The sequence below is a fragment of the Acanthopagrus latus genome, chromosome 1, assembly GCF_904848185.1.
Source record: "Acanthopagrus latus isolate v.2019 chromosome 1, fAcaLat1.1, whole genome shotgun sequence".
Taxonomy (NCBI): Eukaryota; Metazoa; Chordata; class Actinopteri; order Spariformes; family Sparidae; genus Acanthopagrus; species Acanthopagrus latus.
The window spans coordinates 19,890,115-19,918,072 of NC_051039.1; the positions used below are offsets into that span (position 1 = coordinate 19,890,115).

Here is a 27,958-nt window from a genome sequence, read left to right on the forward strand (position 1 = left end):
AGCCAGGAGTTAAGAGAAAGTTGGCATATGGAACAGAAAAAGAAAATGAAGAACAAATGTGTACACAAACCCCTGCAAACACTGTGGAGAATTATTTGGAAGTACAAGACAATAACAAAATGGTATTTGAAATTCAGGTATTTGAAGAAACCATTGTTGCTTTGAGTGACCACAAAATGTTCAAATGTGTCAACTCTGCACACCCCTGTATACAATGGACTGAGCTATATAACTTATTTTTACCATGAAGGTTATTTGGGGTTATTTGAAGGTAGTGTAACACTGGAGAAGTTCAAGGCAGACAAGCACATTCTTCTCCAAAGAGAAGTACTAAATGCAAAATGATGAGGATGATATGAATGTGTCAGTCCATGTCATTCAACGTGGCTTCATGACACTGCTCCTGACCAAGATTAACTGCTTGAAGAAGTCACTGTAGAATAAATATACTGTTGCAACACAATATATATGAAATCACTATGTCTTTACAGCTGATTGGTGCATGTTTCCAGTCTTCTCTTATGCTCTTCATAATGTCAAAGATGCTATAACATTATAGCAGTGTGGGTTGCATTTCCTTTTGTAAAAAGTCCATGTCAGCAAATCTTTAAATTACACCACATCTCCCACACTGTCTGCCATGTTGTATTTTACATGTAAACACTGTAGTAACTGCCAATAAACTGTTAAGCAAATATAACTGTATTTGTTCTGACTGTGGTATAATTCTGTGGTCTAGCATCAATGTGTAAACAGAGAGACAGTGATGGGACTAAAGCAGCAGAACTGGCTGCTTCACAAATGATGACAGTTAGGGATTACGGCTTGACTGCTGCAGGTTCATTATTCAGCATCAAACACAGGGACTTTGTGTAAAAGTGGTATGTGTGCCGGTGTGCACTGTGTTTGGAAACAGCATGGATATGTGTGGCAGCGTGGATGACAGCAAAAGCAGAGTCATGTCTGGCCATCAGCATAGGTCTTATGAAAGATCCCTCACACTTGGCTGCACAATGCTGTCATGTTCACATGTCTTCAAAAAAAGGGAGGCAGCCTTGCCACTTGAAGTTAAAAGGTAAGCGAATAATCCCTGACAACACTTAAATTTGCGTTGTGGCCTGACCAGAATGCAGTGAGGTGTCATACGGCGAAAAAAATAAAGAAATTCAACCTGTATATAAATGTTTATTTCTGAAGAAAATTTCTGTTTTGAAGCTAAATGTATTCCAGCAACAAAGGATGAAGGTCTGATGTCACGGTCACAACAACAGACTGAGCTTTTCTGTTGAAGAGATATTTCAATGCAAAAAATCCCCAGGTCTGGATCACCTTTACATCTACCTTCCAAAATTCCATCTTGTTTCATGAGTCCCAGTGGCTGGCACAATGCTTCCGGTGCATACTTTAAATAACATTTGTATGAATTGATTATTTGGCAGACACAACTTCAGTAACAGGACTGCCCATAAGCATGGACGTGGTGGCTCTAATTTGCTCACCTGATAAACATGAGAGTGGTTACTATGGTAACGGTGCACAACGTAATATTCTAATGAGTTGATGTTTGCAACAAGTGAAAAAAAGGAGCGCCTCTCTTCAAAACAAAGACCTGTCAAACGCATTTGAGCCGCATTATGCAACTAAAATACGGCCTCTGAATTAGAGTTGGATAAGATTCACAGGCCTAATGATTGTGCGTAAAAATAATACTGTTATTATCGATTAGTGGGGTAACACGTTCATTTGAGGTAGTTCAGCTTTGGAAAGAGTTAAACTGTTAAATGGTCAGCGATGTTTGTAAAATACGTGTTTCAAAGAAGCGCAGTTAAAAGTGTAGAAACAGCCGTTTCTGTGTTATTACATAAGTAGAAATGCTGAATGAATGAAACAAATGAAAAGTAGCAAACGTAATCTCCATACATCCTGTTCCACTTGGTATGAAAACAGGTTAAATACAGCACGCATGAAGAAATCCGGTAAATAATAATAATAATAATACTAATAATAATAATAGGAAAGCACGAATACATTCTTCATCATTAAATGTCAACAAAAAAATGTGCTGATCCGACAAAAGTCAAAAACATGAGAGCCGGTTCAAGCGTGGAGTAGATCTGCAGACCAGCCGCGAGCTGAGCACACGATAAACAAAGGCCTGTTTCTGAGTGCAAGCTCCATTTTGAACAATGCGGCTTGGTTTCTGTACTGAGCTAAAAATAAAATGCACACTTTAAGTAATGCAAACCTGCTTTAAGTGCGTGCACTTGCAAACGATCGTACCTGGGGTGCTACCGAGCGTGCTGTGGCTCCTAAAACTACTCTCGGTACAGTAGCTGGCATCATCATCATCTGGTAGTTCCTCCAGATAGTCAGAGTCGTTTCCTAGGGCCTCCTCTTCTTCAAGATCCGACGAAGGGTTGTCGTTCAGGAGTTCATCTTCGTCTGACCTGTAGCTTAAATTATCATCCTCCTCGTCGCTGTTGTCGTCGTAGACCACCTTGGTTTGAGGCCGCTTCACTCCGCCTCTGCTGCCGCGGCCGCCTCTCGACCCCCTGCCTCTCCCTCTGGTTCCTCTGCCCCGCGATCCCGCGGCCGTCGCCGCGCTAGAGGCTCCAACTTTCCTGCGGCCCCGGGACGAATGAAAGTTCTCTCGGCCGGAGATTTCTGTATCTACCTCCGCAGATGCAGAGCCACAGGCGCCGTCGCTTCCTCCCCGTCCACGACCCCGTCCTCTGCCTCTTCCCCGTCCACGCATCCCTCTGCTCCTGCCGCCCCGAGAGCCGCGGACTGGCCCGGGTGAACCTTCCCGCATCACTGCTGCTTGTTTGGGCGGCCTTCCTCTTCTCCCCCTCATTGTGGGAGAGAGTATTTGCTGTTCCGCTTCAATCTCGGTGCTTGAATAAACCACGCACACGGGAGAAAAGCGGGGGACAAAAAACCCAACAGGTTTGGGGACAGTTCTCGACGAGTCCCCGCCAAGCCCCGGTCTCAATTTCAGGGCGGAAAGCTCAAACTGAATGGCCGGTGTCCCGCTTTGGGTCGCCTGCAGACGCCATTTTTCTTCTCAGCTCTCCCTCCGTTGAAAACACAGCAGGCCCCAGAGTTGCATTAAGCTAACCATGGATACCATTGGTGGTACCGGAAGTGAAGCGCCTTTTCCTTCAAAGTAAAAGCTAAATCCAAAATACATAATAAATAAAATGATTAAATAATGGTGTACACAACACAACACAAGTGTTAAATCGGATTAAATGAATATTTCGTATATAACCACGGTTGTTTGTGTAGTAAAAAGTATTTTTCAACGTATTCGGTTTTACGATTTAGGTACAACACATCCGGAAAGCGGTTTTTGTCCTCCAACTTGACAGTAAGGGCCTGAATCGATACGAGGTCACGTGACTTACTATTCTACAATAGACGCAATTGCCGTGCTAGTTCATAAAATTAGTTATCCGTGCAAACGCTTTCCGCCAATAGTTCTTTATTCGAGTTGGCTGGTCCTGGTAGATGGTTTTAATCACAGGTGAGTCGAGTGTATTCAGTAAAACACCATCATTCATTTTCGGCTCTGTCGCCATCATCGTCACAGCAAAGCGAAGCGAGAAGATCAGCATACGTCCGACATTAAGCTCCCAAATACATGGACCGATAGAAGTCGGCATAAAAGTTAGCAGCAGGCTTATTTTCAGGGTTTAGCTGACATGCATTTGGTAACAGCAATAATGTGAATCTTATACAAACACATTTTCAATAACTTTTAAGATTACTTTTTATTTATTACCTAGGAACCTGGCTCCATTTAAGACAGTCCAACCTATTAATTTACCTGAAATACTGTAGAACAATAGCGATGCAGAGTTCCTGCAAAATAAACGCTACTATAAGCTGCGCTAAAAATTAATGCAGTGCAACAATGCAGTGCGAAGGATTTAACCGAAGAATAGGGGTGCAATCCTCCAGAGGTCCACGACATCCTCCACTCGTTCCTATGTTACGAGCGACTCTGTGAGGTGCACTTGATAGATGATTTGAGTAAACAGTTAATTTCCTAAAATCGTCTTCGCTTTTGTTCGCTTTCCCTTTAAAGCTAGCTACGTCAAAAAGAGAAAAGACACAGCTCTAGCTTCTGTTTAAACGGCATAGCTAACCAGCCGAAAGATAGCAGGGGGACATGCTATCGTAACTGACATGATCAAAGGATAATTACATAAAACGATATCACTCAGGCAACATTGAATGTGCCCATATTCATGATGTCACTGCATGAGACAACATTGCATGTTGTCGTGGCCGAGTGGTTAAGGCGATGGACTAGAAATCCATTGGGGTCTCCCCGCGCAGGTTCGAATCCTGCCGACAACGTCATTCCTTTTCGGTTTTGGTGTCTCAATGCGATGGTTGCATTAGGGAGGGAAACACCTAAACCTTACCAACATGTCCCGTCAAGAAGATACAAACACCGTTTCACGACAGCAATACCACTTTGGGTTTATCAGCCAACAAAGTCCCACCAGTTACGAACAGCTCCATACTTAATGTTTGCAATGTAAAAAAACATGTTTTTCATTAAAATGAGACCAGGGTCTCTACACACAGCTCAGCTCACATACAGTCTACTCAGATGTGTCCATTCAAGTATGTCTAGGCTTCCATGACGACAGCTAGAGGAAGAAGCTACTGCTAACGTGAGTTGTTCAAAAACTCTCTTTTTAGTAAACTACTGTGTACACAAACAATGTTCTCAATGCTTGTGTTCAAGTGTAGAGACCCTGGTGATACTATGAGCAAAGTTTCATGTTGTGTCGAGTCTTCTTAGTGTTTTAAAAATAGCAATTTTGATTTTAGCATAAAAGTGCCCCATGCACTCCCATTGAAAATGAGTTTGAGCCGAAAACGAAAATGCGGTCAATGTTAAAAGTGCCTCTTTCGCTGTAATTTGTGCTTTTACACAAAGGTTTGACTCATATACATGCACAAAAAAGCCTAGGTTGCATTTTGGCTGTGACAAATCAACCCATTCCCTGGATTCTGTTGAATTAAATTTGCTATTATAGTTAGCGTATTTCTGCAGGGCTTCTTGTGGACTCCTTGCACCTTTTCATCGTAATCACCCTGAAGTATGTGACCAATTTTTTTTATTGTGTTCTTTTTTTCTGCCACAGCCTGTTACTTTGTTTTTTTCTCTGGTCCTTATACACTGAACTGATGACTAATTGTCCATATACAAAAATATATAATCAGGCCACAGGTGTGTTCCCATACAGCAAGTGAGCAGTACAGCCATAGCTTAACATTGCCTCACCAGCTCAAACATTTTTGTACAGGAACCAAATAATCAGTATTACACTATCAACACAAAGCACTGTAACTTTAACTATCCACAGTGTGCACAAAAAACCACACCACACTGATTAGAAGTGTACTCTTGATATTATATATATATTTATATTCAAAATAAAAGGTCTTCTTGTTGGAAAACCCAGTACAAAGTCACAGCTGATAGATTCAAATATTCAGTTGTATTAGCACACATACAGGAAAACAGGCAGTCACTCACAATTAAATGTTGAAAGGCAGAGTCCAATTAGAAATTACAAACTTTTGCCATACTGTCCTATGAGGTGGCTTCTGCATGCCTTCTACGAACCTAATATTAGCCAGTTTGGCATGTAAGCAGAATGCTGATTTATCACGCAAACTAAATTACTTGACTGGTCAACATCAGCTTTAACAAGTTTAAAACATGGTTGGAAGGCATCTGCAAGTTATTCAATGCCAAAATTACATCAAGAATTATGTTCATACACAGTAAAACATCTTGAAGTCTGCTTGCTGGTACTGTGCCAAAAACACTTAATATTAAACCATTTGGTTGACAAGTAAACAACCCTTGAAACCACCACTGCGGGAAAGTTGGAGGACAAATTATGAGCAATGATTTATTAAAAGTATACAAATTGGACACATTCTAAAACAGCTCAATGATTTCAATGGAGTATTGTCCAACGTCCTTCTTCGCCTTCATCTTATTGAGCTCTTGGAGGCTGCCCTCGATCTTTCCAAGCTCAGAAACCAGTCTGACCTGAGGACACAAGAGAGCATCTTTAACATCTTTCTCAGATCACTTTTCACATCTGACAACTTCCCAGTACAGCAGTAAATTTGACATGTTTTGTGAATTTCTCATTTAACAAAGTGTTACCTGAGACTTGACAAAGCTGTGAAGGTTCACCAGTAAACCTTTGGCCTCAGGAGTCATCACCAGCACTGTGAAATGGGCATCCAATACCATGCATACCCAATCCATGATCTACAGTCAAATGCAAAAGAAAGTTAGCTAGTTAGTAAGTAATGTCATTCTTGTATAAAGTATCATTCTTATTGGGGGGGGGGGTGTCTGTGTGTTACGTATTAGAAGTATATATTTTTTAAATAGTTGGAAAAACTCCATCTTTTTATGCTGACTGTGTGCACTGTGGCTACACTTAAATCTGACTGCACACAGTCCAGGTTAAAATGTGAGTACACCGTATCTGGATTTGACAATCTGTCAGAAAAATCCTTTTTTTCTGCCTCCTGACTCGTCATCTAATATGTCTCGGTGTGACAGTCACTAGCTGCACGGGGATGTCAAGTGTGGCCATCCTAATTATCTAGTGAAGACACTGATTCAGACCTGCGTCAGACTTGGTGATCTCAATCCGTGCATCTGTGGGGAAGCATCTTGGGAATACTTGAGGTAAAGGAACTGCAGGTACTGGAGGAATAGCTGAGTGGGCGAGAAAGAAAAGTGAAGAGTTAACAGTTTTTAAAGCATCTGTAGTTAGTGTTACACATTTTTTTTAAAAGCCACAACAGGTATGGTATATGCTGCTTTGGAACATGAATGAGTGTTGATGAATGTTACTCACAACAACGTGCTGGGAGGAGAGATCTTTTAGGTGTGGGAGAAGGAAAGTGTCACTGTACGCCGTCAACAGGACCTCATTTCTGTGCAACTTGAGTTAAGGTCCTATATTTCATATGTATGTCTAAACTCAAATCATTACCCACCAAGCAGGTTGCACTTAATGTTCTGTCTGAGTGACTGTGCACTGGAAGGATACAGAAGAACAGCCTTGTGTAATCCTACAGAACAGATCGGCTCGGGTGGAGTTGAGCTCTTCTCCTTGTCCTCCTCTCCAGCCTTCGTAACGACTCTACCTCCACCTCCTGGGGCATCTGAGCAGTCCTGGTCAGTGGAGGTGGGGCTGAAACCATTTTGCAAGCCAACCGGGGCATGCTCCCTTGCAATTAATGTTTCCATGAAGGAGACACTGTCAGGCTCCAAGCTCAGTTTCTCTGCCTCAGTGTCTGGCATACTGCAAGAGGAGGGTAGAACAGTTATTGTTTTATGTTGAACAGAATCAGGCTAATAATCACCTGAATTATACTGTATTCATACTGTTTTATCAGATAAGTTCCATCAAGCAAAAAAAAAAAAAAATGTAAATCAACTGTCTGAAGTCACTACACAAATAGTTTAAAGTCTGTATTACTTTGGTGCCTCCCAGTGGAAGACTCTTGAGCAGCAGACGTTAAATCATGCCCACATTAGGAGCGTGCACTTCAAACACATGAGTTTTACCTGATGAAGGCCTTCAGGCAAGCACAGGTGACAGCTTCTGGGATGTCAGGGAAGAACTGCAAGCAGAGCTGACACAGAAAGAAGTCCCTCCTCTCCAGGGCCAGAAGCACAAGGTCAGGACACACACTGTTGAGGGTTATATGAAAGGTAAATGGTGAGATTTGACAGAAACACCACTTGACTGAAGTATTCCTGCAAAATTATGAAACCAACAAAATTATGTTTCAATGAAAATTAAAAGAATAAAACACAGTACAGACTGAAGACTGAATGATAGCGCTGAGAGTCAAAATGTGTACCTTTCAGTGACTTTTCCATTAAGTAACTAATGAATAACTCCATCCTGCTTTCATGGCCATGCCTTACTGACCTGTGGCAGAGGGACTGGGTGTGCACTAACTGTGCCAGGGTGCTCGGGGTGTAGAAGGCTGGATCAGCCAGGCTCCGGGACACAAGCATTGATGCGAGCTGCCCCACCAAAGGCTGCAGGTCCTGGATGTCTGCCCTGGAGAGGAGCCCCTCTACCTCTCTCTGGACCTCTTCAACTGGTGCCGTCTGCACGGAGAAATTCAAATATTTTGTTTTTATAAAACTGCTTTTCGTTCAGACTGATTTAGTATTTTGTCAGAGAGAAATCAAAATTTTACCCTAATGAACTCCAGAACTTGGTCAACTGTTAAACTGGGTGCAGATTGGGTCTTACGGTTTGTTCTCTGTGCGAGAAGAATCAAACCATGAATTATGACATTGACAGAAATATTAATAAAACAATTGCTCATCATTCAAACACACACAGAATGTAACACGTAATAGCAACTGGTGTTACTATGGCTCAAGTGTTGACTATAATTATTCAGTAATACATAAAAGATAAATCTTAAAGTTACAGTAGCCCTGTAGTATTATGATTTTGCCTTACCGTCTTCCTGGTCTCAACTGTTCTAGAGGGCTGGGCTTTATCTCCATGCAGAATGTTATTCCAAGATGGTACACAAGTTGGAGCTTTGAATTCTGCATCAAAAAAAAAAAAAAAACACTGTATTGAGTGACCGTGCACAATTGCAAAATAGAAAGTGCAGCATCATTTAGAACAGCCACATGACCAAATATGCATGAATTAGTATGTTACAGCAATATAAGATGTATTTATGCATGTCATTATTGCAAAAGTGGAAGTATTACAAGTACATATTTGTTTTAGCTCACCTTCAGTCTTGGCCTGCTTTAGTTTTCCAAGGGCAGAAGCCAGGGAGGATTTGGGGCACTCGTATGGAATAACAGAGAGGGTTTTCCCATGTGGAATGAATAACTTGTTGGAGAAAGTCCATAGCTAAATCAGAGAAAAAACAAAAATGAATACAAACAGGACTTAACAGTACAAGTTAACTTCACTTAACAGCAATAATATAAACAACACAAGTGGTGTATTTATGTGTCAATTTCAAGACTGTAAACTGCCATAAAGTTGTGAGGAGGGACAGCGAGCCCTATCACAGTGGAGAGCAGACACAATGCTTTACCAAAGTCATACAGTCCTCCATCAGCACCCAGCAGCTGGGAGGACAGGGAACCTTGGCCTGCAGTAATAATAACAATGAGGGAAGCCTGAGCAAGAGTACTTCCAACCTCAGCAGTAGACACCTGTTACTGCACTATATTAGCTTTACGGCGCTCAAACTTGCATGGCTAAACCATCAAAGCATTCCTACCTGTCCATAGATTTTACCCGCCATCTCTTTTCCAGCCTGAAGTGTCTGGAAATTTGTATTCCAGATGCAGAGGAAGTCTGAAAAGAGCCATTCAAGAGCCAAGCACACTTACATCAGATACTGGGAGTCACATAGCATCAAGTCATCATTCTAATGCATTTACTTTGCATACTCTTTTGTATGAAATTAATGTGAGCAAAGGTATAATAAAGCAAAAACGGCAAGGTAAGCTAACGTAGAACCACTTTTTGCTACTCTGTCATCTCTGGTATTTTGCAGGCTGACTAAATAGCATGGCTTACTGAAAACATTGCAGTGTATCCAAGACTGACTTCATTAAGATCTGTCGTTGATGATCATGGTCATTTTAGTGGGGTTAAAAAAAACAATCATATCTGAGCAGAGCATTTGTGGTCTTCAGTTTAAGGAGTGTAATCAAACTGCATTCACCTTTACCAGCTCCAGCAGAGGGGTGCGGAACCCCCACAACAGCTACATGGGCTTCATCTAGGACCTGAGCCGATGCCGCCTCCAGCAGGCCCTCGCCGACAGGAAGACCCAGCAGCAGACTTCTGGGCAATGGAAGAGCCTGGGCCCCCTCGTCACCCCCCAGGCCCCGCACAGAGATAACGCTCTGGTACACATGACCATTAGGGTCTGGAGGCAGGACAAAGAATGTGAAACGTGTTAGAGGGAGTAGATTAGACAGTACTAATGAGAGACATCTTATTTATTGTACTGTGTTTTTGCAACATTAGATTAACCTGAGCCTGTTTTTGATACCAAGTGTAGAATGCATTATGTAATCAAGAGATTCCACCCCACTGAAATCAATGGATCAGTGTTGGCTGCTTATCTCAGCGGACACTGAATGATACAGCTTGGGGATGTTGTTTGAGGCAACAGGCTTTAAATGTATTGTCCTTCTCTTGAAAACATTTACCCTTTAAAAAAAACACCTAGCTAAAACTAGCTCTGTGCTGTTTAGCAATGATATTAAATATATTTGCACAGGAAACTCATGCTTACAGAGGTAAAGCAGGCAGATGTGTTTGTCCCTGTAGGAGGCAGAGAAGCTGAGCGGGGAAAGACCGGGTTCCTCTCTCTCAAGCCGGTACCTCTGTAGGGTGTTGGGATTCAGTCTGTGCAGGTAGAGGAAACTGTCCCCTTTCTGTGGGAAGACATTAACAGCTGACAAACAGGCCTTTACAAACAACAGTCACAGAGAATTGATGCACGTGTCCACAGATAAAACCAATACAGACAAAACTGGTAAATGAGTCATAAGGCACAGGCACATAGTTGTGAACACAAATGAATGGTCTTTACAGATAAGTAGTTAATACTTAATAATAAATCATCAGCGTGAATTGTGTGCTTTTTTTTTTTTTTAAACCAATCAAAAAAAAAGTTTTTACCAGTTCAGTTGTGAAGATGACAAATTGCTGTGAGTCCGCAACTATGTTAGTGCTCCACCTGAAGACAAACAGAAGCACCATCAACAACAAGAGCTACAAGAGACAACAGGTCAGACTGCAGCACAGCATGGCCCTGTATTTGAAATGTCAATGTCTGGGTTGTAAAGGATGGTGATGCTGACCTAATGGACTCTTCTTGAGCAAGGACTTCCTCTATAGGCTGCTGGGGAGCAGACAGGAGGGAGTCCAGGAGTCTCACAGCTCCTCTCTGGAACAAGACCACAGGCTCCCCTCCAGGCAAACAGTGAACCCTCCAGACATCTGATGACACCTGGAAAGAATGTATTAATAGGAAGCAGGTATGAGAATGCTTTTTAATCAGTGAGGGCACTTCTAATACTATTTAAATTGGCTACTGGATTAAGGGACTTTCTAAATGGAAGTAAGTGCTGTGTAAGGAGGATATTGTTGATTTGGTTTGTGTGACCTGTTACAATGTTGGAAAGGTAGATTTTTAAGGGTGACCACAGCCAAATGAGCATGAGGCAATTTCAAGAAATATAAAACAGCTGCACAAAAGTGCTCTGACTGCAGAAGTATTGAAACAAACAAAAAAAAAAAACAATGTGACATTTTAGAAGCATGAACTCACCCTATTCATAGGAACAGGATTTAAGGATTACACCAAACTCCATGTGACCATAAATCACCTCATCATATTATGATTGGACTGGACAAACATTCACGGAGTTAAAATAGTATGTAAAGTAATCACAATAACTGCACCATGCTTAAAATTTCAGATGTGGAAATGAAAATTCCAATTTAATTGATGTTCAGTTTTATTGTTTCAGTAATCCAGATTAGGCACAGTGGACATGTTCAAATAGAGCTCATACAGAGTGCTTCACAGTGTGAATAAAACCTCGTCCAGCTTGTTTGGCGGAATGCCATGAATGTTTGAGGCTACATCGTCCAAAAGTGTACTTTTACCTCAAATCGATGCATCGCATCTCATCCCTCTAATCCCTTTCACAGATATCAAGCTTTTTGCTTCGCCTTCAAATGTGGCTGTTTGCACCTTGTAAATTTGTAAATTTACTTTTAATGGGTCACACAAATTAGTGAGGTCAATACTGGTAAACACTGTTGTCTTAAGACATGATCAGACTATACATCAAACTATTTGAAGCACAGCATGGCCTTTAAGGCCAATAGAGATGACAGCTGATTAACCATGTTCACACTTACGGTTGCTTTGAAGGCCTTATCTAGGAGTATGTCCTCATCCTTCCAGATTCTGATCACCTTAAAAACAAAACAAAAACAGACATTATTTTGTGTATTTCAAGGTACTTAAAGTGACATCTAGTGTTTGAATTAGGGGTGCACGACATGGTACAAAAAATCCTATTGCGATTACTTTGAAATATATATTGTGACTTATATATGATTCATGATTTGTAGGAATTTTTATGATGCTGTTCTGTCACACAATTTACTTTAAAAAGCTGGGCACTATATTGCAAATTCTGATCATATTCCAATTAATTGTGCAGCCCAAATTTACAAGGTGCAATATGTAAGAAAATTTGTTTAAGGCATTAAAAAAATTTACTTAAATTGTCAACAGAATGTGAAGAAATAATCACACTGACATAATGCCAAAGACATATATGCTGGCATACTGTGTCGAGGAGACATCTACCTAAGTTAGCATGTTAACCAGCTGGCCCCACGTCTGAAAAGCTCCAGTGCTCGAGGTCTAAACACGAACACTCCCCTGGCTGTCTAGCTTGCTGCACGGCTAATTGAGCTAACAGGCTAATTGCAGCTAAAGTCACTGATGTTAAAACAGAAAACAGTTAGCAGTGGTTGGCAGTTACACCAAATTCTCTTGAATTCTAAATTCAAGGCAGCCTAATCTTATGTATGCCCCCTATGATGACAAATTAAATAACAGAGGTTTACTTTTAATGGGTCACACAAATTAGTGAGGTCAATACTTAAAATTAGGTTTTAGTGTGTAGTAAACAAGACAATAGTAAGTAACCAAGTGGGCAAGGCCAATTGAACTGTGTCTAATATAAACCAGTTTGATGGGAGAATGAAGTCAACATCTCAATCACTGCTTTTTCAGTGAAATTTGTGCTTAAATTTTGCAATTTCAATCTGACAGCGAGTCAGTGCAGCTCCATGAGGACTTTTTCTGCAGCCTAGGCAAGTTCCAGAATCCTTCTCATAAAGGCTCATGTGCTCATCTTCATCATGCCACAACTAGAATGACTAAGAAGTCTACCTTGTTGTCCGAGACCACCACATATTCTTTGGTCTGAGAGTTGTAGACTGCTGGGCAGGTCAGGGTCTGTCCTTGTTTCACTGTCCAGCTGCTCAACGGCTTCTGGTCTGAAACCTGTCAGAACCACAGCAACACAAAAGAAAGGACACGTTACTGACGTGAGGAAGGTTTTTACCTATCACTACACAAAACACTTTCCCCTCACCTATCTGTATTCACGATGTAAATGTGTTATGCTGTATTATGCCATAGCCTAACTTCCATCACGCTAACTGGAAACAAGGCTTTTAAACCAGTACTGAAAGTTGACAGTTTGTGAAAAGGAGATGCTGGGTGCATTATTTAGCGTATGGCTGGAGATGTGTAATAGATATAGCTAGCTAAATATGCATGCAAAGTTTAGCAGAGCCGTCAACAGTTAGCTAAATGTGTGTCTAGCAGTTGATACAGCGACCGTTAGCTAACGTCTGCTTGTTGTTGTATCTCGGCTTGATGTTTATTTAAGAACCCCAACCCTTTTTGGCTAAGAAAGAATTTAAGGCACTATTCAGCTTGCTGTTATCTAAGGTGTATGTCATCTCTCCACTGTTGTGGGGGTTTCTGTCGCGAAGACCATCCGAGGATGCCAACACGAGCTGCACGCACACAGGTCGGCAGAGCCTCCTCAAAACCATCTTTAAACGTTACCTTGTACAACGTGACAGATCTGGTTGAGTCGGTGACGACGACATGGTCGCTGTCTCTCTCCGCTTCGATCCCCTGAATGCCTGAATTAGTCAGAGTTTGACCTGGAACGAGTCCGCACAACGTGTATCCCTCATACAGCGCGGCCATGCTGGACGAGAAGAAAGTGGAGCTCGTAGGATCTCGCGAGAAAAGACGAACGTTTGTCAGCGGCAACACCGGAACCACGAGACTGCTCTCTGCTACGCCCTCTGTAAAATCATTTCGAACCAAACTATTTTTCATAGTGAAACATTCCCTTATCTCAATGTGTATGTATGTGTGTGAAATACAATTTACCGTTCAAGAAAATTTAAATATTGTAGACATGTGCATCATTTACATATAAATACATGCCTGACATTTATGGAGTTTTTAGGAAACCTTGAAATGTCCACAAAATAGTACAAATGAAATAGTGTTTAAGGAATTTTTAACTTAACAATATAAACGACAACTCTTTTTTATCAGCTAAGTGGGGCAAACCTTGCCAAATCTCAATATATCTTTTTTAAATTGCAGATTTTGTCCCCATCAGCATAATCAGCAAAAGCATAATTTCTTACAAAGGCTGCCCTTAAGTCATCAAGATTTCAAAGCATCACTACTGTACATATTCCCTTTATGAAGGCCATAATCACATTCTTTTTGTGATTGTGTCACAGGAGTTGATTGGTGGCCACATTGATAGGCTATATAATCACACAAAACAAGAAATAACGATTTTTAAGTCTGAAAAAAGCCGATCCATGTTCCCTACCACATGGCTGACCCATCCTAGCCCTCTGTACATGTTGCTGCCGTCAATGTCGAGGAGGGTTTGTTTCCTGTGACGAAGCCTATCACAAGTGGGTGTGAATTTGGTATCTTTGGTGTTGTTATGACTCATGTTGGCTTCTGTTCGGTTCAGATCATAACAAGAGAATTGAGAAAACTGCCTGTGAGAGAGAATAGTAACCCATGAAAGCTCTTCATGAGTGCATTGGTGATCTGCTGCTAGTTCAGATTTTAAGGCATGGCTAAAGAGTTTCAGCCAGTAAATGTGTCATATTTAATTCAGTGCCTTTAGAAATCAAGGATTATTACAATGGGATTATTTATTTCATAGATGAGAAAAAATTACTTTGATGTTCGACATTGTTGTTTGTGAATACAATCAATACAACAGTGTAAAAGACAAAATCTTACCTAACTCCTAAATCAGTATAAACAGGAGAAAAGGGATTATCAAAGGAAAAAGACTTCTCCCTCCCGCCATGCTTACACATTCACTGAATTTTCCATCAAACTTTGTGTGAGGCTTGTTTATATAAGTTGACTTGAAAAGGAAGTAGAAGCAAAACAGACTTTCTAAACCACTAGTGAGTCAGATCAAATTATGTTAAATGTCAAATTTGTCGGTGCTCTGCTCCACACAACAACCAGGCATCTTGAGTCAGACCATATTCTTTATTTTTAGAGAGCAGAACACACAGCCAACTTTTCCATATTGTACTGGTTTGACAATCACCAGAGAAGGGACCTTCTGCTGTCTCAGCACTGTGTGATTTCTGATGGAAGTGAACTTGAATGAAGGTTATACTCGGTACTGCTGGGATCTAGAAAAGAGACAGACGCACACAAACAGACACATAGAACAGGTTAGAATGGTTACGCTTGCTATAACAAAAGTACAGATCCTTGATAAAAAGACAGACAGCCAAGAGTCCAACAGTCCAAGATACAGCTCCAGTTTCATTGCATTTTTTTTTTTTTTTTGTTTTGTTATTTGGTTGATTATGGGAGCACTCTGCACACTAGGCTGTCACTTGATTGTAACGATAGTGCTTCTCTGCTGAAATGTGAAAGTTCTTATGGTTGATCTTCTTTTATTAAAAATTTTAATTCAGGTCAAAATCTAGTTTAGTGAAATGTATCATTTCAGCTGACATCAATATGTGCGCAAATTCGAGACAACATAAGTCTACTGCATATAATACACAGACAATGAATGGAAATAAACAAGTACAATTGAAGCTGTTAGCAGAGGTATAATACATTTTAATGATGCACAGCAGCAGACAGACATGTTTGGGCCCCTGGCTCTCATCAGCGTTACCAAAACTCATTTGCGAGTGCTGGTGACCTTATTTGTTATTTCATGATGTTGTCTTTCGTAAAACTTTTTCAAGTTGAGCATGCCAGTTGTTTTAGGAGGAAAAAACTAATTACATCTACAGCACCAGTAAACAAGTTCATCTTTGGGGTGATGACAGTGCTCGAGGTCAATAGTATGAGAGACTTGGATCATAAGCTGCTCTGACTGTCTTAGTGGACATATCCTTTATGTCTATTCTATGAGTTAATAACACATGGCCACTTTAGATTCATTAAAATGTGACAACTGAAGGTAAAGAAGCTAAGACCACTGCTGTCTTTGACTGTGATGCTGAGGAGTAATAATGACAAGTACACACAGACATTTTATAAAATCTGTCCTGTGTTTTGGCTATGGCTTTGACTGAATTTTTAATGAAAAATTTTGCTCTTTAATGAAATATTGCTTACGTTCAAAGCAGTCTGGGATTTTGAGTTTTCCATCAATGCACTGGGTTGGCACGGCGTAACCACAGTTCCTGGCTTTGTCCCTGCAGTAGACTGAGACGATATCTTTGTGCAAGACTCTGTTAGGGCTCAGGTCTTCAATCCAGATTTTTCGGCCTTTGTAGAGTATCCTACCTCTCGGTATGGCAATGCTGCACGGAGCTGCAAGTCCCAAGCAGAGAGAAAAGTTAGGGAGCAACAGTCAAAGATATTAGTATGGACTGACGTTTAAATGTGAAAGCTGTTGCTCCCATCTTTGGATGAGTTTTTATCAGTCAGCATCTGATACCAAAGATTGTTTTTTGGTCAAATGTCAAATGCATTTTAACGTCAACAAACATTTTCCTATTGGATTTGAACCACTCTTAAAGTCAACAGCCATAAAATTGGAACTAAAAATAATGGAATTTGCTTGATTATCATCACACTATCAAAGTCCGGCACAGGGGATAAACAGCGACACATAAATCCAAACTGGGAAACACATCAAACCCTTCTCTACATTTCCAAGATCACTCCTGCAGTTATAACCAGAAATGTGTCATGCAAAGTGACTGTAATACAGGTTGTAACCCTACCCTTGCAGGATGGCTTTTCAGACCACTTCCCATTCTGCTGACAGACAATCTCAAGGTTTCCTTCAAGCACATAGTCTCCAGTGCAGCCATATTTGACAGTTTCCCCGAAGTCATAGTCCCTGTGGTCATTGCTTGACACGTAGCCTCTGTCGATATTCCCTGGCAGAGGGCAGGTCACCACTGTGAAGGGAACAATGTGGTCCCGTCATCAGAGAGACTCAACTAACAAAAATGTGACATGCTGTCTACATTTATTCATATTTCTCACCAATATTTATTTCATATGTAATATTAACTTGGGCAATTATCTCATGATGTGGCAGATGAAGTGATTTGGAAAATTTCCCCTGCAGATGGTGAAGATCAAATTGGATGTAATTGGTTAATTTGTCATAATTATGCCGACCTTTTCATCTTCAGCTGTCCCACAATTTTGACCTTTTAACTGGAGGAAAATGTTTTTCTCTCACACAGTGGCATTAGAATATCATCCATATCCCCAGAAACTGTTTTGCAGACTGTTTGGACTGTGATTTACAATATAAGGTTTCACAGTGTCTAATGGATTTTTTAACACAGTCATTCCTGGGAGTTTGTTTGTATAAGTGCTACAAAAAATAAAGTAAATAAAAATACATTTGAACATTTAAATTCCACGTAATCTGGAAAAAAAAATAAAAATACATAAGCGGACCTTTTGGTGAGTTGTTTTCTGATCTTCTCATATCAAGATCAAGACTGAAATCTAAACCTGGTATTTGTTGATAACAAGAATAAATGTCACAACATTATAATACATGTGTTGTTTTGGTTGGCTCACATCCTACAGTAAAAAGTTGAAGTTGTGACCAGTAAATATATCTTGGAATACCACAATAATTGATATTATTTCAGTAGCTCATGTTTTTTTGACCGTCATACCTTGACATTCAGGTGTCTTGGTCCAGGTACCGCTGGCAGTGCACTCTGCTCTTGGGTCGCCAACAACTACGTGTGGTGGCAGACACTTGTACGTCACCCGGTCGCCGTATTCAGTGGTGTTCCCACTGATCCTCCTGTCATAAACTATCATCCCAAACTGTGGGATTGGAGCGAGTCCACAGGTCACAGCTGCAAGACAAGACACATTATATGATCATTTGTGTATTGAGAATTAGTTTTCTCTTCATGCATTTAAGTATGTGTGTTATATTATTTTATGTGGCACGTGTTGCCCAGATTTACAGCACCGCAATCTCAGTGATAACTTAACTGTGGTCCATTAACAAATGTGTTTTCACTGGCCTATTTTCAGTGAAGATTGTGAACACTCAATTGTGTGCTGGTCTTCCAAGACCAGAGAAGGGACAACAAAAAGGACAGAGCGATATAAAGCTACAATAGAATAGGGTAAAAATAGATTTAAGTGCATTTGGAGACAAGAATGACAAATGCGTGTTGTATGCTTTCTCTTTTAGTCGAGTGGATTACATACGTTTGCACTCTGGTACTGATGTGCTCCATGTTCCATTGGCAAGGCACTCAGCGGTGTCGGCTCCAATCAGGGTGTACCTGTACACAGAGGTGGAAAGTAACTAAGCACATTTAGCGTTCAAGTAAAAAATGTTGTTACTTACATGTGTGTATGAATTTCATGCTACTTTGTACTTCTACTGGAAGGCAAATATGGTACTTTTTACTTTATTTAATGTTTTAGCTGCTAGTTCCTTTGCAGAAGAGTTTTAAAGTTTTAAAAACCTTTCTATGAAATGAAATGTATTCTCATACAGTAAACCTTCTAACATAAAAAAGACCTGTCTTGTAGCCAGCTGCAACATTAAAATTCATCTTACATGTTACTACCTCAATAAATATGTTATATAATGAATTAAGAACTAAAGGGGTAATTTGTCAGCATTGAGAATCCTTTTAAACTTTAAAGGATAAGTTCACCCAAAAAAGAATATCAAGTCAGTATCTAGTCAGTCTCATAATATCATCAATTTCGAGATGAAATTCATGTTCAGTCAAGCCCCAAAATTGATAATTGCGGTAATCAGCGATCAGCGCAGCCTCAGTTTGGAGAAGTAGAGAGCCGCTCCAGCCCAGACGCTCATCTTTGTACTGCAGTGAACGGGGTCCAGAGAAAAAGCGAAATCTAACCACATAAAACAAGGCTCACCTTAAAAAATCTATAACAGTTCAAGTGTAAATTGTATAGAGAAAAATCACACCACTTTACATCGCCATCAGACCGCCCTTTCTTTTGGCTCTACATTTTCTCAACCGTAGAACCACCGTATTCCTACGCAGTTGCGCTAATGCATAGGGATATGGAGGTTCGACGGTCTGTCAAGTTTCATTTTTATCGAAAGTAAACCTCCCGTCCAGCAGCTGGGCCTTGCACTGTATTTCACCGCCTGCAGATCACCTGTTGCCTGATGGTGTAAAGCGGTGTGAATTTTCCCTATACAACATACACTTGAACGGTTATAGACTTTTTAAGGTGAACCTTGTTTTAGGTAGTTTATTTCGCTTTTCCTCTGGACCCCGTTCACTGCAGTACAAAGCTGAGCGTCTGGGCTGGAGCGGCTCTCTACTTCTCCAGACTGAGGCTGCGCTGATTGCTGATTACGGTAGGGAACAGACTGACTATAGATATGTACTTTATATGACCCCACTTCAAAAAACACAAACTATCCCTTTAACACTTTTAGGTTAGCAGCTACAGTGAGGATTTCCAATTTAAAAAGGGTGATCTTTTCAAATCAGTCTGGGTTCTCAGGGCTTCCAGGGACTTTAATTAAACTGGATGAGCCATATGGTGTATTGTCTTCCCAGCTGTTTTTATACATTTTAAAACCAATCCCCATCCTTCTTCAGTTGTTTAAGAGAATGATGCAATGTTGTTTCACTTCCAGAAATGTTTTGTGGATGACAACATTTTCCCTGACTGTCCATCTGCGTGTGGGTGAGTAAATAATGACTGAATTTTCATTTCTGAGTGAACTCATGCTTTAAGTATATCTTCTTGATTATACTTTTGCTGGAGGAAGATTTTGATCGCAAGATGTGCAACCAAGAGTTTTCAAACCATCATATTGGTACCTTTTACAGTAAAAGATGTTAACAGTTCTTCCACTGCTGCCTGTTTATACTTGTCAGCGTTAATAAAGCACCTTACATTAATTAAAGTTAGTGCAGCCAGTGAATTAGGGTGAGCAAGGTGGCTGAAAGAGGAAATGACATGTATCACAGAATGAAATTCAACAAAATGTTGTTGCCCACCCTTCATTACAGGTGTAGTTGATTTTACTCTGGTACCCAGTATCCTCGTAGTCCAGTTCTCCATTAGACAGTTGATCAGGATAGGGGCACCGTTTTGCTGTAAGAGAGAATACAGGTCAGAGAACACGTGTAAATGTTAAGTTCTGCCATTTCTTTGTACGAAACGTACAAACATAGAATGACATGTCTGCAGTTCTCTACTTCAGTATGCCACCTTCCTGAAGCTGAGCAGGTTTATGTTGTGCAGACTGTCTGCACCTATTATCGATGCCGCCCCCCCGCCCCATGTACAGAGAAGGAATCATTTATGTTTTAGTCCTGAATATACACATTGATATCCTCAGTCCTTATCTACATATCATAATACAAATCTTCCCCAAGTCTACTAGAGCAGTGTATTTTTCCATACCACATCAAAAGCAAGTCCTCATTTATAGTAAGATTGGAAACTCTATCAGTAATGATTAAATGATTATTTCAGTTAAAGTCATTATACAACTGTAATACAAGCAAACGTTTTTCTTAAAAAAACATTTTAGATTTGAAGAAAAATCTAAATTTGCAGTTGAAGATGATCCGTCACAAGTTCTCACTAGAATAATGGAGACCCACGTATGCACAGTAATTTGGTTGTGGTCCACTCTCCGCTGGCAATGCAAACAATCGTCCGCGGTCCCAACACGGGGGTGTAACCCTGTTTACAGGAGAGCGCTATCTCTTCGCCGGGGCTGTAGAACCTCTGGAACCCACTCATCTCGATATTGTCGCCCAGCTGAGGTCTGAAACACACTGCAGACAGACAGATGAAATCAATAATGACTGGGTATAGACTCTCAAACATGTCTGACAGTCTATTCCAACATTCAACAAGGGAATCCACAAATCAATTTTTGTCACAGAGAACACGGAATTTAAGTGCCTTTATAGAATAGGAATATAAACTTGTGTCTGTCAGCTTCACATTGGAATAAAATTGTACTGAAACTGTTTCAAACAATTTTCAAAAAGAGACATGTATTTAACTTGGACAAATACATGTGGTCAGTGTTACTGACATATACTTACATATACTTACATATAGAGGTAACCTGATGTTGAAGTCATAGCAAATAGTCATACATCTGTATGTGCAGTTTAAAACATATGACCTCAAACAAAAGCCAGTAATGATGGTAAATACCATTGTCTTGTCTGGATGTCACAGAGGTAGTAAATGCCACCAAACAGAGCAGAAACAAAGTCTTAATTCGTTCCATCCCTTGTTGAAATGTGCAGGCGTTCCTTGGATCTTTCCCCTGGTCTCTCCCGTCAAATACTGAATCTGTCCCCTCTTCCACTGCTGTTTGTGTTTCTCTAAAAATCAACAGATAAGAGCAGTGTGAGGTAACTGCCCGCTGATGGTGCTTGTTTTGTTTTCTTCTTTGCTTTGTGACATTTTACTGGAAGTGAAACACTCCAACCGTGGACTTTCCCTTGTCAGTGCAATGTTACGAAACAACAAATCATCTGAAAGACTTCAGCATTATGAGACAGAGCTGCAACAAAGTATAATAAAATAACTGGTCCATTGCTGTTCGTCATGGTGTAAGTCTTTTACTGAGGGTAAATGCATCAAGGGCAAATGATGATGATGAAGATGATGATGATGATGATGATGATGATGTCAAAGAGGTATTATATCAATTATTTGGGTAGAATTCACAAATGTACAGGTATTACTTGCTTTAAATCAAAAGTTGATACATCACATGACATGCCATTAAAAAGACTGATTCCCTCAGAGAGCAGCTACAGTACAGATCAATGCTCGAACTGAAACAAGTTGAATTAAAGCTATACAGTTATTCAGATGAGTTTATTTATCCATTCAGTCTTTACAAGGGTGTACTAGTGAACATGTATCATTATATACTTTACCTCTTCGTATTACACTTTCAGCTGTTACGAAGCTTTACTGGTCATTTCCAACATGAGTAGCAGTAAACTGACTCGAGCTGAGGTCCCCAAAGCCGACACCGCCAACTGAAGCAGCAATGATTAGTCAGTTATTTGATCAGTCCAACAAAATGAAATCAGATTCAATTAATAATGAAAATAATTTGCTGATAACGAAAATGATGGTTATTGTTGCACTACTGTCTGTAAACAAGCATGGACAGAATCCTAGAAGCAACAAAGTCTAAATTATATGTAGGTATAGAATGATCTTGCCCCGTGTGTCAGTTTGTGTCACCGCCTTGAGGGCATTTAACTACTCAGTGGTTTAGGGGAGAGGCCAAATTCACCATGAAGACAGACATGAGGTGTGAATTGGTATCAAACCCTCTAGGAAAGAATGTCAGATCAGTGTGGACGCCCATTTTATTGTAACCTGCTGGGTTGTTTGTTTGTTTTGTTTGAACAATTTCAGTGTACATATGGCATGAAGTCACAGATTGGGAACATGGGTTCTTCAGGTCATCGACTCTCGTGCAACACACCAGTATTTTGCATCCTTAATAAAAAACTCATTTTCTTATTTTCAATATCGACTGCATTTTATTATCAAATGAAAATCACAGGCAAATACAAGATGAATGTTACAGACAACCAAAGTGGCCTCTGTCTTGCACTGTATTGTTACAGATTCATTTCATGATCCAATCATTCTCATCCTTTCCTCGTACGGAGAGTTTCACATCATTCTGTGCAAAGTTATGCAGGTCTCGCGGAGCTTGTGGGGGCTGCAGGTGGTGAGGCAGCACACATTGCAATTTCTGATGGTAGGGTTTTGGGCCTGAGTTGGTACTCCACCTTCCCCGGTTCTGAAAGTGAGAAGAAGACAGATATATTACTGTTATCATAAAATGTATGACTGCATGGAAACATGGACGTCTCCAAAGACATCTGTAGGCCATCTGACAGACTTCTGATCTATCATTTTTAGGGACATAACACACTGTATTGCCTCTTGTGAAAGCATGTGGATATTAGGGCTAAGTTCCTGGCACAACTTAGCCCTAATATCCACATGCTGTCACAAGTGGCAGTTTATATCCAGCACCCTTCTTTGTCTCTGCTTTCACAAATTTGATTTAGTCACCACAGTATGCAGCATAAAGGCTTTATCTTTCCTTGCCTAGTAACAAATATATACATACTTTAGAGGGGTAATATGCAGAAATTTGAGGTAAAAACATTCAAAAAATAATCAAAATTAGCATCAGAAAGTGAATAGATGATAGTAATAGATAGTATAGATGATAGTAATAGAAATATCTATCATCTATATCTTAAGCTTCATATCAAACACTTTCAACCAGCCCAGCCACCAGAATAAAATGTATAATTTGTATATACTTTTCATATCAATTTCAAATACAGATTGATATAGATTCAGCATGCATGAGCAGTCTCTCATGTGACCCTTGGAGGCCATGGTAATTATTGTGACAGCAAAGGAGGAAGTCAGGTGAAGAAGGAAGAAAAGCAACAAAGTCATCTTTGAAGGAGGATGGGGATGATAGGTTGGGTCAAAAAAGTGTCCAGCAGGTAACCATGAGTAACATAGCAACATAGTAACAATCGTACAGTGATATTGAGACCATAATGTAACCAAAGTTATACACATAATGTTGGTACATTCCGAACTGAAGTGACATAAAAACTGTATAGTTTCAGTGACTAAATCTGACCAAGGATGTTGTATGACAAAGATTGGGTTTGCCTGTCACTGGTATGCTGCAACAGTAATGTTGTTATGGATAGAGGAGAAAGGGATGGCAGTGGCAGCTGCTAAGCAAGAGATGGTTCCATTTGAGTCCATTTGCATCTCAACATTTGTGATGGTGAAACCACTGGATGTTTTGAACAAGATGTCAGGATGATTTCCAGACATGTTTCTAGTGACAGATACAAGTGACCAAAATAATTTCCTTACCATAGCCAAGTAGCTGATGTGCCTAAACCTAAAGGGACTGTATGCACAGCTTTGTCACAACAATTAAAACAAAGAAAAGCATTAACTTATTTGAGGTTTGTAGAAATATACACTGACAATAATTATTCTGGTGATAAGGTTGCACTGAAAACATGTTTGTGTTTGACATGGACTTGGTGATCTGAGGTCATGTCTATGCTGCTGTCACTACAGGGTGAGAAATTATCAGTCAAGCCTCCAAACCTCCACGGGTGGAACTAGAGATGTTTGAACTAGATTTATCAAGCTGACAACAACTCACCCACAAAGCACTCTGGGATGGGGAGGGTTCCATCATTACAGGTGCTGGCCACAGGGTAGCCGCACCTGTCTTCCCTGTTCAGACAATAGAAGACAACGTGCTCTCCGTGGAGGACTCTGTTGGGTTTCAGGTCTCCGATCCAGAGCTTCTTGGCGTTATAGAAGATACGACCTCTTTTGATGCCAACAGTGCAGGGAGCTGGGTGGAAAACCAGAGCAGTCAGTACGTTTTCACCAGACATTTCAACTCCACTCATAGAACATTATTATCAGGCTGAAACCAAAAGTTCTGAAGGTTAAGAAGGGTTCAGTATCTCTCTGCAGACTCTCCCAGCTTTTCCATGAACAGAGACTTGTACCCTTTGGTTTGTTCTTAAGATCTGATCTTCCCATGACTCACCCCTGCAAACTGGCATGGAGGACCAGTTTCCTGTGTTTTGGCACTGTATCTCAGCCTCACCATCCAGGATATAGTGCTCATTGCAGGCATATCTAACCTTCTCCTTGTAGCCATGTGGTCTCATCACAGCGAAGGTGATGACGCCATTTGGTATGGCTGTTGGGATGGGGCAGCTCACATCTGGGATCATCAGAAGCAGGTACAATTGCAAGAGGTAGGCTAAAATATAGAGCGATATAAATGAAAGGTGGAGCAGTACGGAGAAGACTGTGTACCTCGGCACACCGGCGGCTCAGTTGCACTTCCGTCAGCCTTGCAGGATCCCCTCTCATAACTTGGTGCTTTAGGTGGGTTACACTCGTACGTCCAGCCTTGCCCGTACATGGTGGTGACTCCATTCACTGACTTATCATGGACGATTCTTCCACCTGTAGGTGGCCTGGGCAGAGGACAGTTCACAGCTGTAGGGAAAAAAAAAACAAAACATCATACCAGAGTTATGCTGAAGCTTTTCTTCCCTTTGAGCCTTAGAGGGATAGTTCAAAAAGAAATAGAAAATACATATTGTCCTCTTAACACGTTGTGCTATCTATCTACCCCAGACTGTTTAGATGTGAGTTGTGGGGCTTGGAGATGTCATCCAGATACAGATATGTGCTTCTATTTGTGCTCGGGACGTAAACAATAAATAAATAAATAATGCTATCTAGCTTAGTTAATTTATCTGGGTAGCCTCTCATTAATGAGTAGTTGCATGTTCCTACATGTAGATGCTCACAACATCTACTAAGATAAATGTTTTATCAAATCATCTATGACTTCATAGACACAAATGCATAGGCATCAATGAAAAAAAATATCAAAAAAGAAAAGAAATTCAGCTCCCTAATCGGATCAAATTAGGCTTTAGATGATGTGCCTGCTCTCCATTAAACACTGCGGAGTCTGCTGATATTTCCACAATGTACCTTTGCACATAGGGGGTGGATTGCTCCAGCTACCGTCATGTAAACAGATGCTCTTATTGGATCCCAGCATGATGTACCTGAAGGGCAAAAGTGGACACTGTGCTGACATGCATTACTGTAAACACAGTGATCTACTAAGAACTATAAAGTGACTTTTACCCGTCATCACATGTGTAGTTAAGCACACTCTTGAACGGAGCTTCTGTTCTTCCCCTTGCAAATGGCTGCAGAGGTTTAGGGATTGGGCACATCTTAGCTGTGGAAAAGACAGTTCATACACTTAATGTACATTTCTTGTTAGATAGACAACAAAAAGTTATCTTGTAAAAATCATTCATTACTGATAACTTTGTCTCAGAAATGACCTTTTCAAACTACAACAGTGGATTTGACATGGTATGTATTATTGTACATATGTGCATATATTAAGGTCCTTGTAAGTCCTTATAAGACATTTATTGGCATTACTGTGCTAATAAGACTATTTAATGTTACTAGTAGTAGTGCACTTAAAAGAAACTAAACAGTCTGCTAGAAAACATTAATAAAAGCATTTAAATGATTTTCTTATGATTGTTTATAATAGCATTACAAACACACTGACAGTTTAATGAACTCACATAATGTGACTGTTAAACTTCAAGCCTCATTCTAAGAGCACCAACATGTGTGTTATTTTCACCATTGGTATATAATTAAGGTCAGACCATAGAGGTTCTTAAAAACTGATATTGTATTCTAATACCTTTGCTAAAGAAATATTATTTTGTGCTTGTTTTCTTGGTTGCTGCCATATCTTAAAGGTACATTATGTAAGAATCCTAGTTGAAAATATTCAGACGAATAACTCAAAATATCACAGAATGTAAAGATATGAAAATTTGACTTCATGATGTCTATGTCTATATGTACTGAAGTTAGCATGCTAACCAGCTAGCCCTGACTCGTCCCTGTCCAAAGCTCCTGTGCTAGTGGTGTAAACACCAATACTCCCCCGGTTCTCAAGCTCCCAGTGCATACTGCTAGCTGCACAGCTAACTAGCTAACGGTAGCCACGGTTAGCAGCAGTTAGTGCTATGTTGCCCCCTGTTTGTTTAAATTTTGAATTTGACAGGTGGACAATTCTTACATATTGCACCTTTAATACTCTGAATTAAAGCAGCATTTGGAGCTCATTATGTGACAGGTGAAACAAAGGATGCTCAGCATCATGTCGTAAAATAATAATGACATACTCAGGGGAGACATTCTATGATTCCATGAAAAAGTCACCAGGAACACAAAACAATTTCAAAAGTAAACTTTTGTTGCCCCGAAACCTCAGTAAACTCACGTGAGCATGACAAGTCAGACAGTGTCCATTCTCCGGTGGCGGTGCAGGTTAACCTTCGAGGGGTCGCCGTCGAGGGCAGGTACCCCTGTTCACATGTGAGGGTCACCTCTTCTCCAACCTCGTACACACGTTTCAGGGTTGCGTCGTCAATCCCATCACTGATAAGTGGTCGGCCGCATACTGGTTAGAGAACAGAAAGATAATCTGATGGATATGTAAAGAGCAGGATTCACAGGGATTATTCTCACATTTTGTTGGTGAACTTTGACAAATAATCCAGGGGCTAGATTTAGCTGTTGCAAACTTACTTTTGTTAAGCCATCAGGTGCCTGAATTTCATATGTATAGCTAGAGACAGTGATTGGCAGCAAGCAGGCTAAAGCAGGAATACTTATAACACATCAAAAAAAGAGCTACAGATTTATTTCTAAAACAAGTAAAACAATGCACCTGCTCCATCTTACCTTTCTTGGATGTGACAGTTGTGTATAAAGCAAGGTGGCAAAGGATCAGCAGAACCAAATTCAGACCCATCTTCCCGGGAGTGAAGACTCCTCAGTGATGGGGCCAACAAAAGGGTTGCTGGGTAAAGGGGCCCCTGATAGCCTGATCCAATCACATGCCAGTGTAAGCTCCTATTGATTGAGCACAAAGGTCTTAACATAGTTATTTACCCAGAGCTGATCAATAACCTTAATTTGGTACAAGAAGCAGCAGCAGACATATGAATGATACGAGCTCATAAATAATGGAAGAGAGAGTCTCCTGAGACACTGTGTAAACACACACAGATACAGATGATTGTGGAAGCGTACTTAAGCCTTGTTTTGC

At 40.5% G+C, this 27,958-nt stretch overlaps 4 protein-coding genes and 1 non-coding gene across 9 annotated transcripts in view; 1 reads left to right on the top strand and 4 right to left on the bottom strand.

Moving 5' to 3' along the window:
- The window catches only part of LOC119018238 (nucleosome-remodeling factor subunit BPTF-like), a 41,189-nt gene extending 38,039 nt beyond the window's left edge, over window positions 1-3,150 (bottom strand). For 2 of the 4 annotated variants that reach the window (XM_037095762.1, XM_037095757.1), the window contains exon 1: window positions 2,281-3,150. In XM_037095762.1, coding sequence (XP_036951657.1) covers window positions 2,281-2,854 — 574 coding nt within the window. In that variant the 5' untranslated portion in view covers window positions 2,855-3,150. The remainder of the gene's footprint in view (window positions 1-2,280) is intronic. The other 2 variants (XM_037095777.1, XM_037095768.1) reach the window with 1 other exon arrangement.
- Window positions 3,151-4,283: 1,133 nt separating this feature from the next.
- trnas-aga lies at window positions 4,284-4,365 on the top strand. The gene has a single exon. It is a non-coding gene; the product is annotated as a tRNA-Ser (tRNA).
- Window positions 4,366-5,423: 1,058 nt separating this feature from the next.
- nol11 (nucleolar protein 11) lies at window positions 5,424-14,570 on the bottom strand. 2 transcript variants are annotated; one of them, XM_037114170.1, is made up of 19 exons: window positions 14,540-14,570; window positions 13,744-13,991; window positions 13,057-13,170; window positions 12,009-12,065; window positions 10,940-11,088; window positions 10,758-10,815; window positions 10,369-10,510; window positions 9,790-9,996; window positions 9,340-9,416; window positions 8,837-8,960; window positions 8,550-8,641; window positions 8,278-8,343; window positions 8,001-8,185; window positions 7,631-7,756; window positions 7,110-7,364; window positions 6,915-6,993; window positions 6,680-6,772; window positions 6,206-6,313; window positions 5,424-6,085 (listed from the first exon to the last, which is right to left on the bottom strand). In XM_037114170.1, the coding sequence occupies exons 1-19, from the start codon at window positions 14,553-14,555 to the stop codon at window positions 5,972-5,974; spliced, it is 2,310 nt and encodes a 769-aa protein (XP_036970065.1). In that variant the 5' UTR covers window positions 14,556-14,570; the 3' UTR covers window positions 5,424-5,971. The 2 variants fall into 2 exon arrangements, with proteins under 2 accessions (XP_036970065.1, XP_036970058.1); XM_037114163.1 differs by having other exon boundaries at window positions 13,744-14,014; window positions 14,540-14,559.
- Window positions 14,571-15,209: 639 nt separating this feature from the next.
- On the bottom strand, window positions 15,210-21,549 carry LOC119023872 (beta-2-glycoprotein 1-like). Its single transcript, XM_037106161.1, has 8 exons — window positions 21,388-21,549; window positions 20,820-20,996; window positions 20,208-20,304; window positions 18,415-18,491; window positions 17,862-18,050; window positions 16,941-17,120; window positions 16,327-16,524; window positions 15,210-15,377 (listed from the first exon to the last, which is right to left on the bottom strand). Exons 1-8 carry the CDS (start codon window positions 21,461-21,463, stop codon window positions 15,313-15,315), a joined length of 1,059 nt encoding a protein of 352 aa, XP_036962056.1. The 5' UTR covers window positions 21,464-21,549; the 3' UTR covers window positions 15,210-15,312.
- A 1,173-nt stretch (window positions 21,550-22,722) lies between these two features.
- On the bottom strand, window positions 22,723-27,753 carry LOC119019504 (beta-2-glycoprotein 1-like). Its single transcript, XM_037098180.1, has 8 exons — window positions 27,592-27,753; window positions 27,128-27,307; window positions 25,954-26,050; window positions 25,795-25,871; window positions 25,102-25,287; window positions 24,827-25,006; window positions 24,428-24,625; window positions 22,723-23,011 (listed from the first exon to the last, which is right to left on the bottom strand). The coding sequence occupies exons 1-8, from the start codon at window positions 27,659-27,661 to the stop codon at window positions 22,902-22,904; spliced, it is 1,098 nt and encodes a 365-aa protein (XP_036954075.1). The 5' UTR covers window positions 27,662-27,753; the 3' UTR covers window positions 22,723-22,901.
- Window positions 27,754-27,958: the final 205 nt, after the last annotated feature.

Bases quoted from the DNA above. Each gene is read 5' to 3' on its own strand.
- LOC119023872 (XM_037106161.1), bottom strand. From the start codon at position 21,463: ATGGAACGAATTAAGACTTTGTTTCTGCTCTGTTTGGTGGCATTTACT. The intron at 20,305-20,819 runs GTGGGTCTCCAT...TCTCTCTTACAG, and splicing joins AACCAAATTACTGTGCATAC to CAAAACGGTGCCCCTATCCT. The intron at 17,121-17,861 runs GTATGACGGTCA...TTCCCTTCACAG, and splicing joins CAAGACACCTGAATGTCAAG to TGGTGACCTGCCCTCTGCCA.
- LOC119019504 (XM_037098180.1), bottom strand. From the start codon at position 27,661: ATGGGTCTGAATTTGGTTCTGCTGATCCTTTGCCACCTTGCTTTATAC. The intron at 25,872-25,953 runs GTAAAAGTCACT...TTTGCCCTTCAG, and splicing joins AACTACACATGTGATGACGG to GTACATCATGCTGGGATCCA. The intron at 24,626-24,826 runs GTGAGTCATGGG...TTTTCCACCCAG, and splicing joins CTCCATGCCAGTTTGCAGGG to CTCCCTGCACTGTTGGCATC.
- nol11 (XM_037114163.1), bottom strand. The intron at 6,994-7,109 runs GTATCCTTCCAG...CAAGTTGCACAG, and splicing joins TTACACAAGGCTGTTCTTCT to AAATGAGGTCCTGTTGACGG. The intron at 6,314-6,679 runs GTCTGAATCAGT...ATTTGACTGTAG, and splicing joins GATCACCAAGTCTGACGCAG to ATCATGGATTGGGTATGCAT.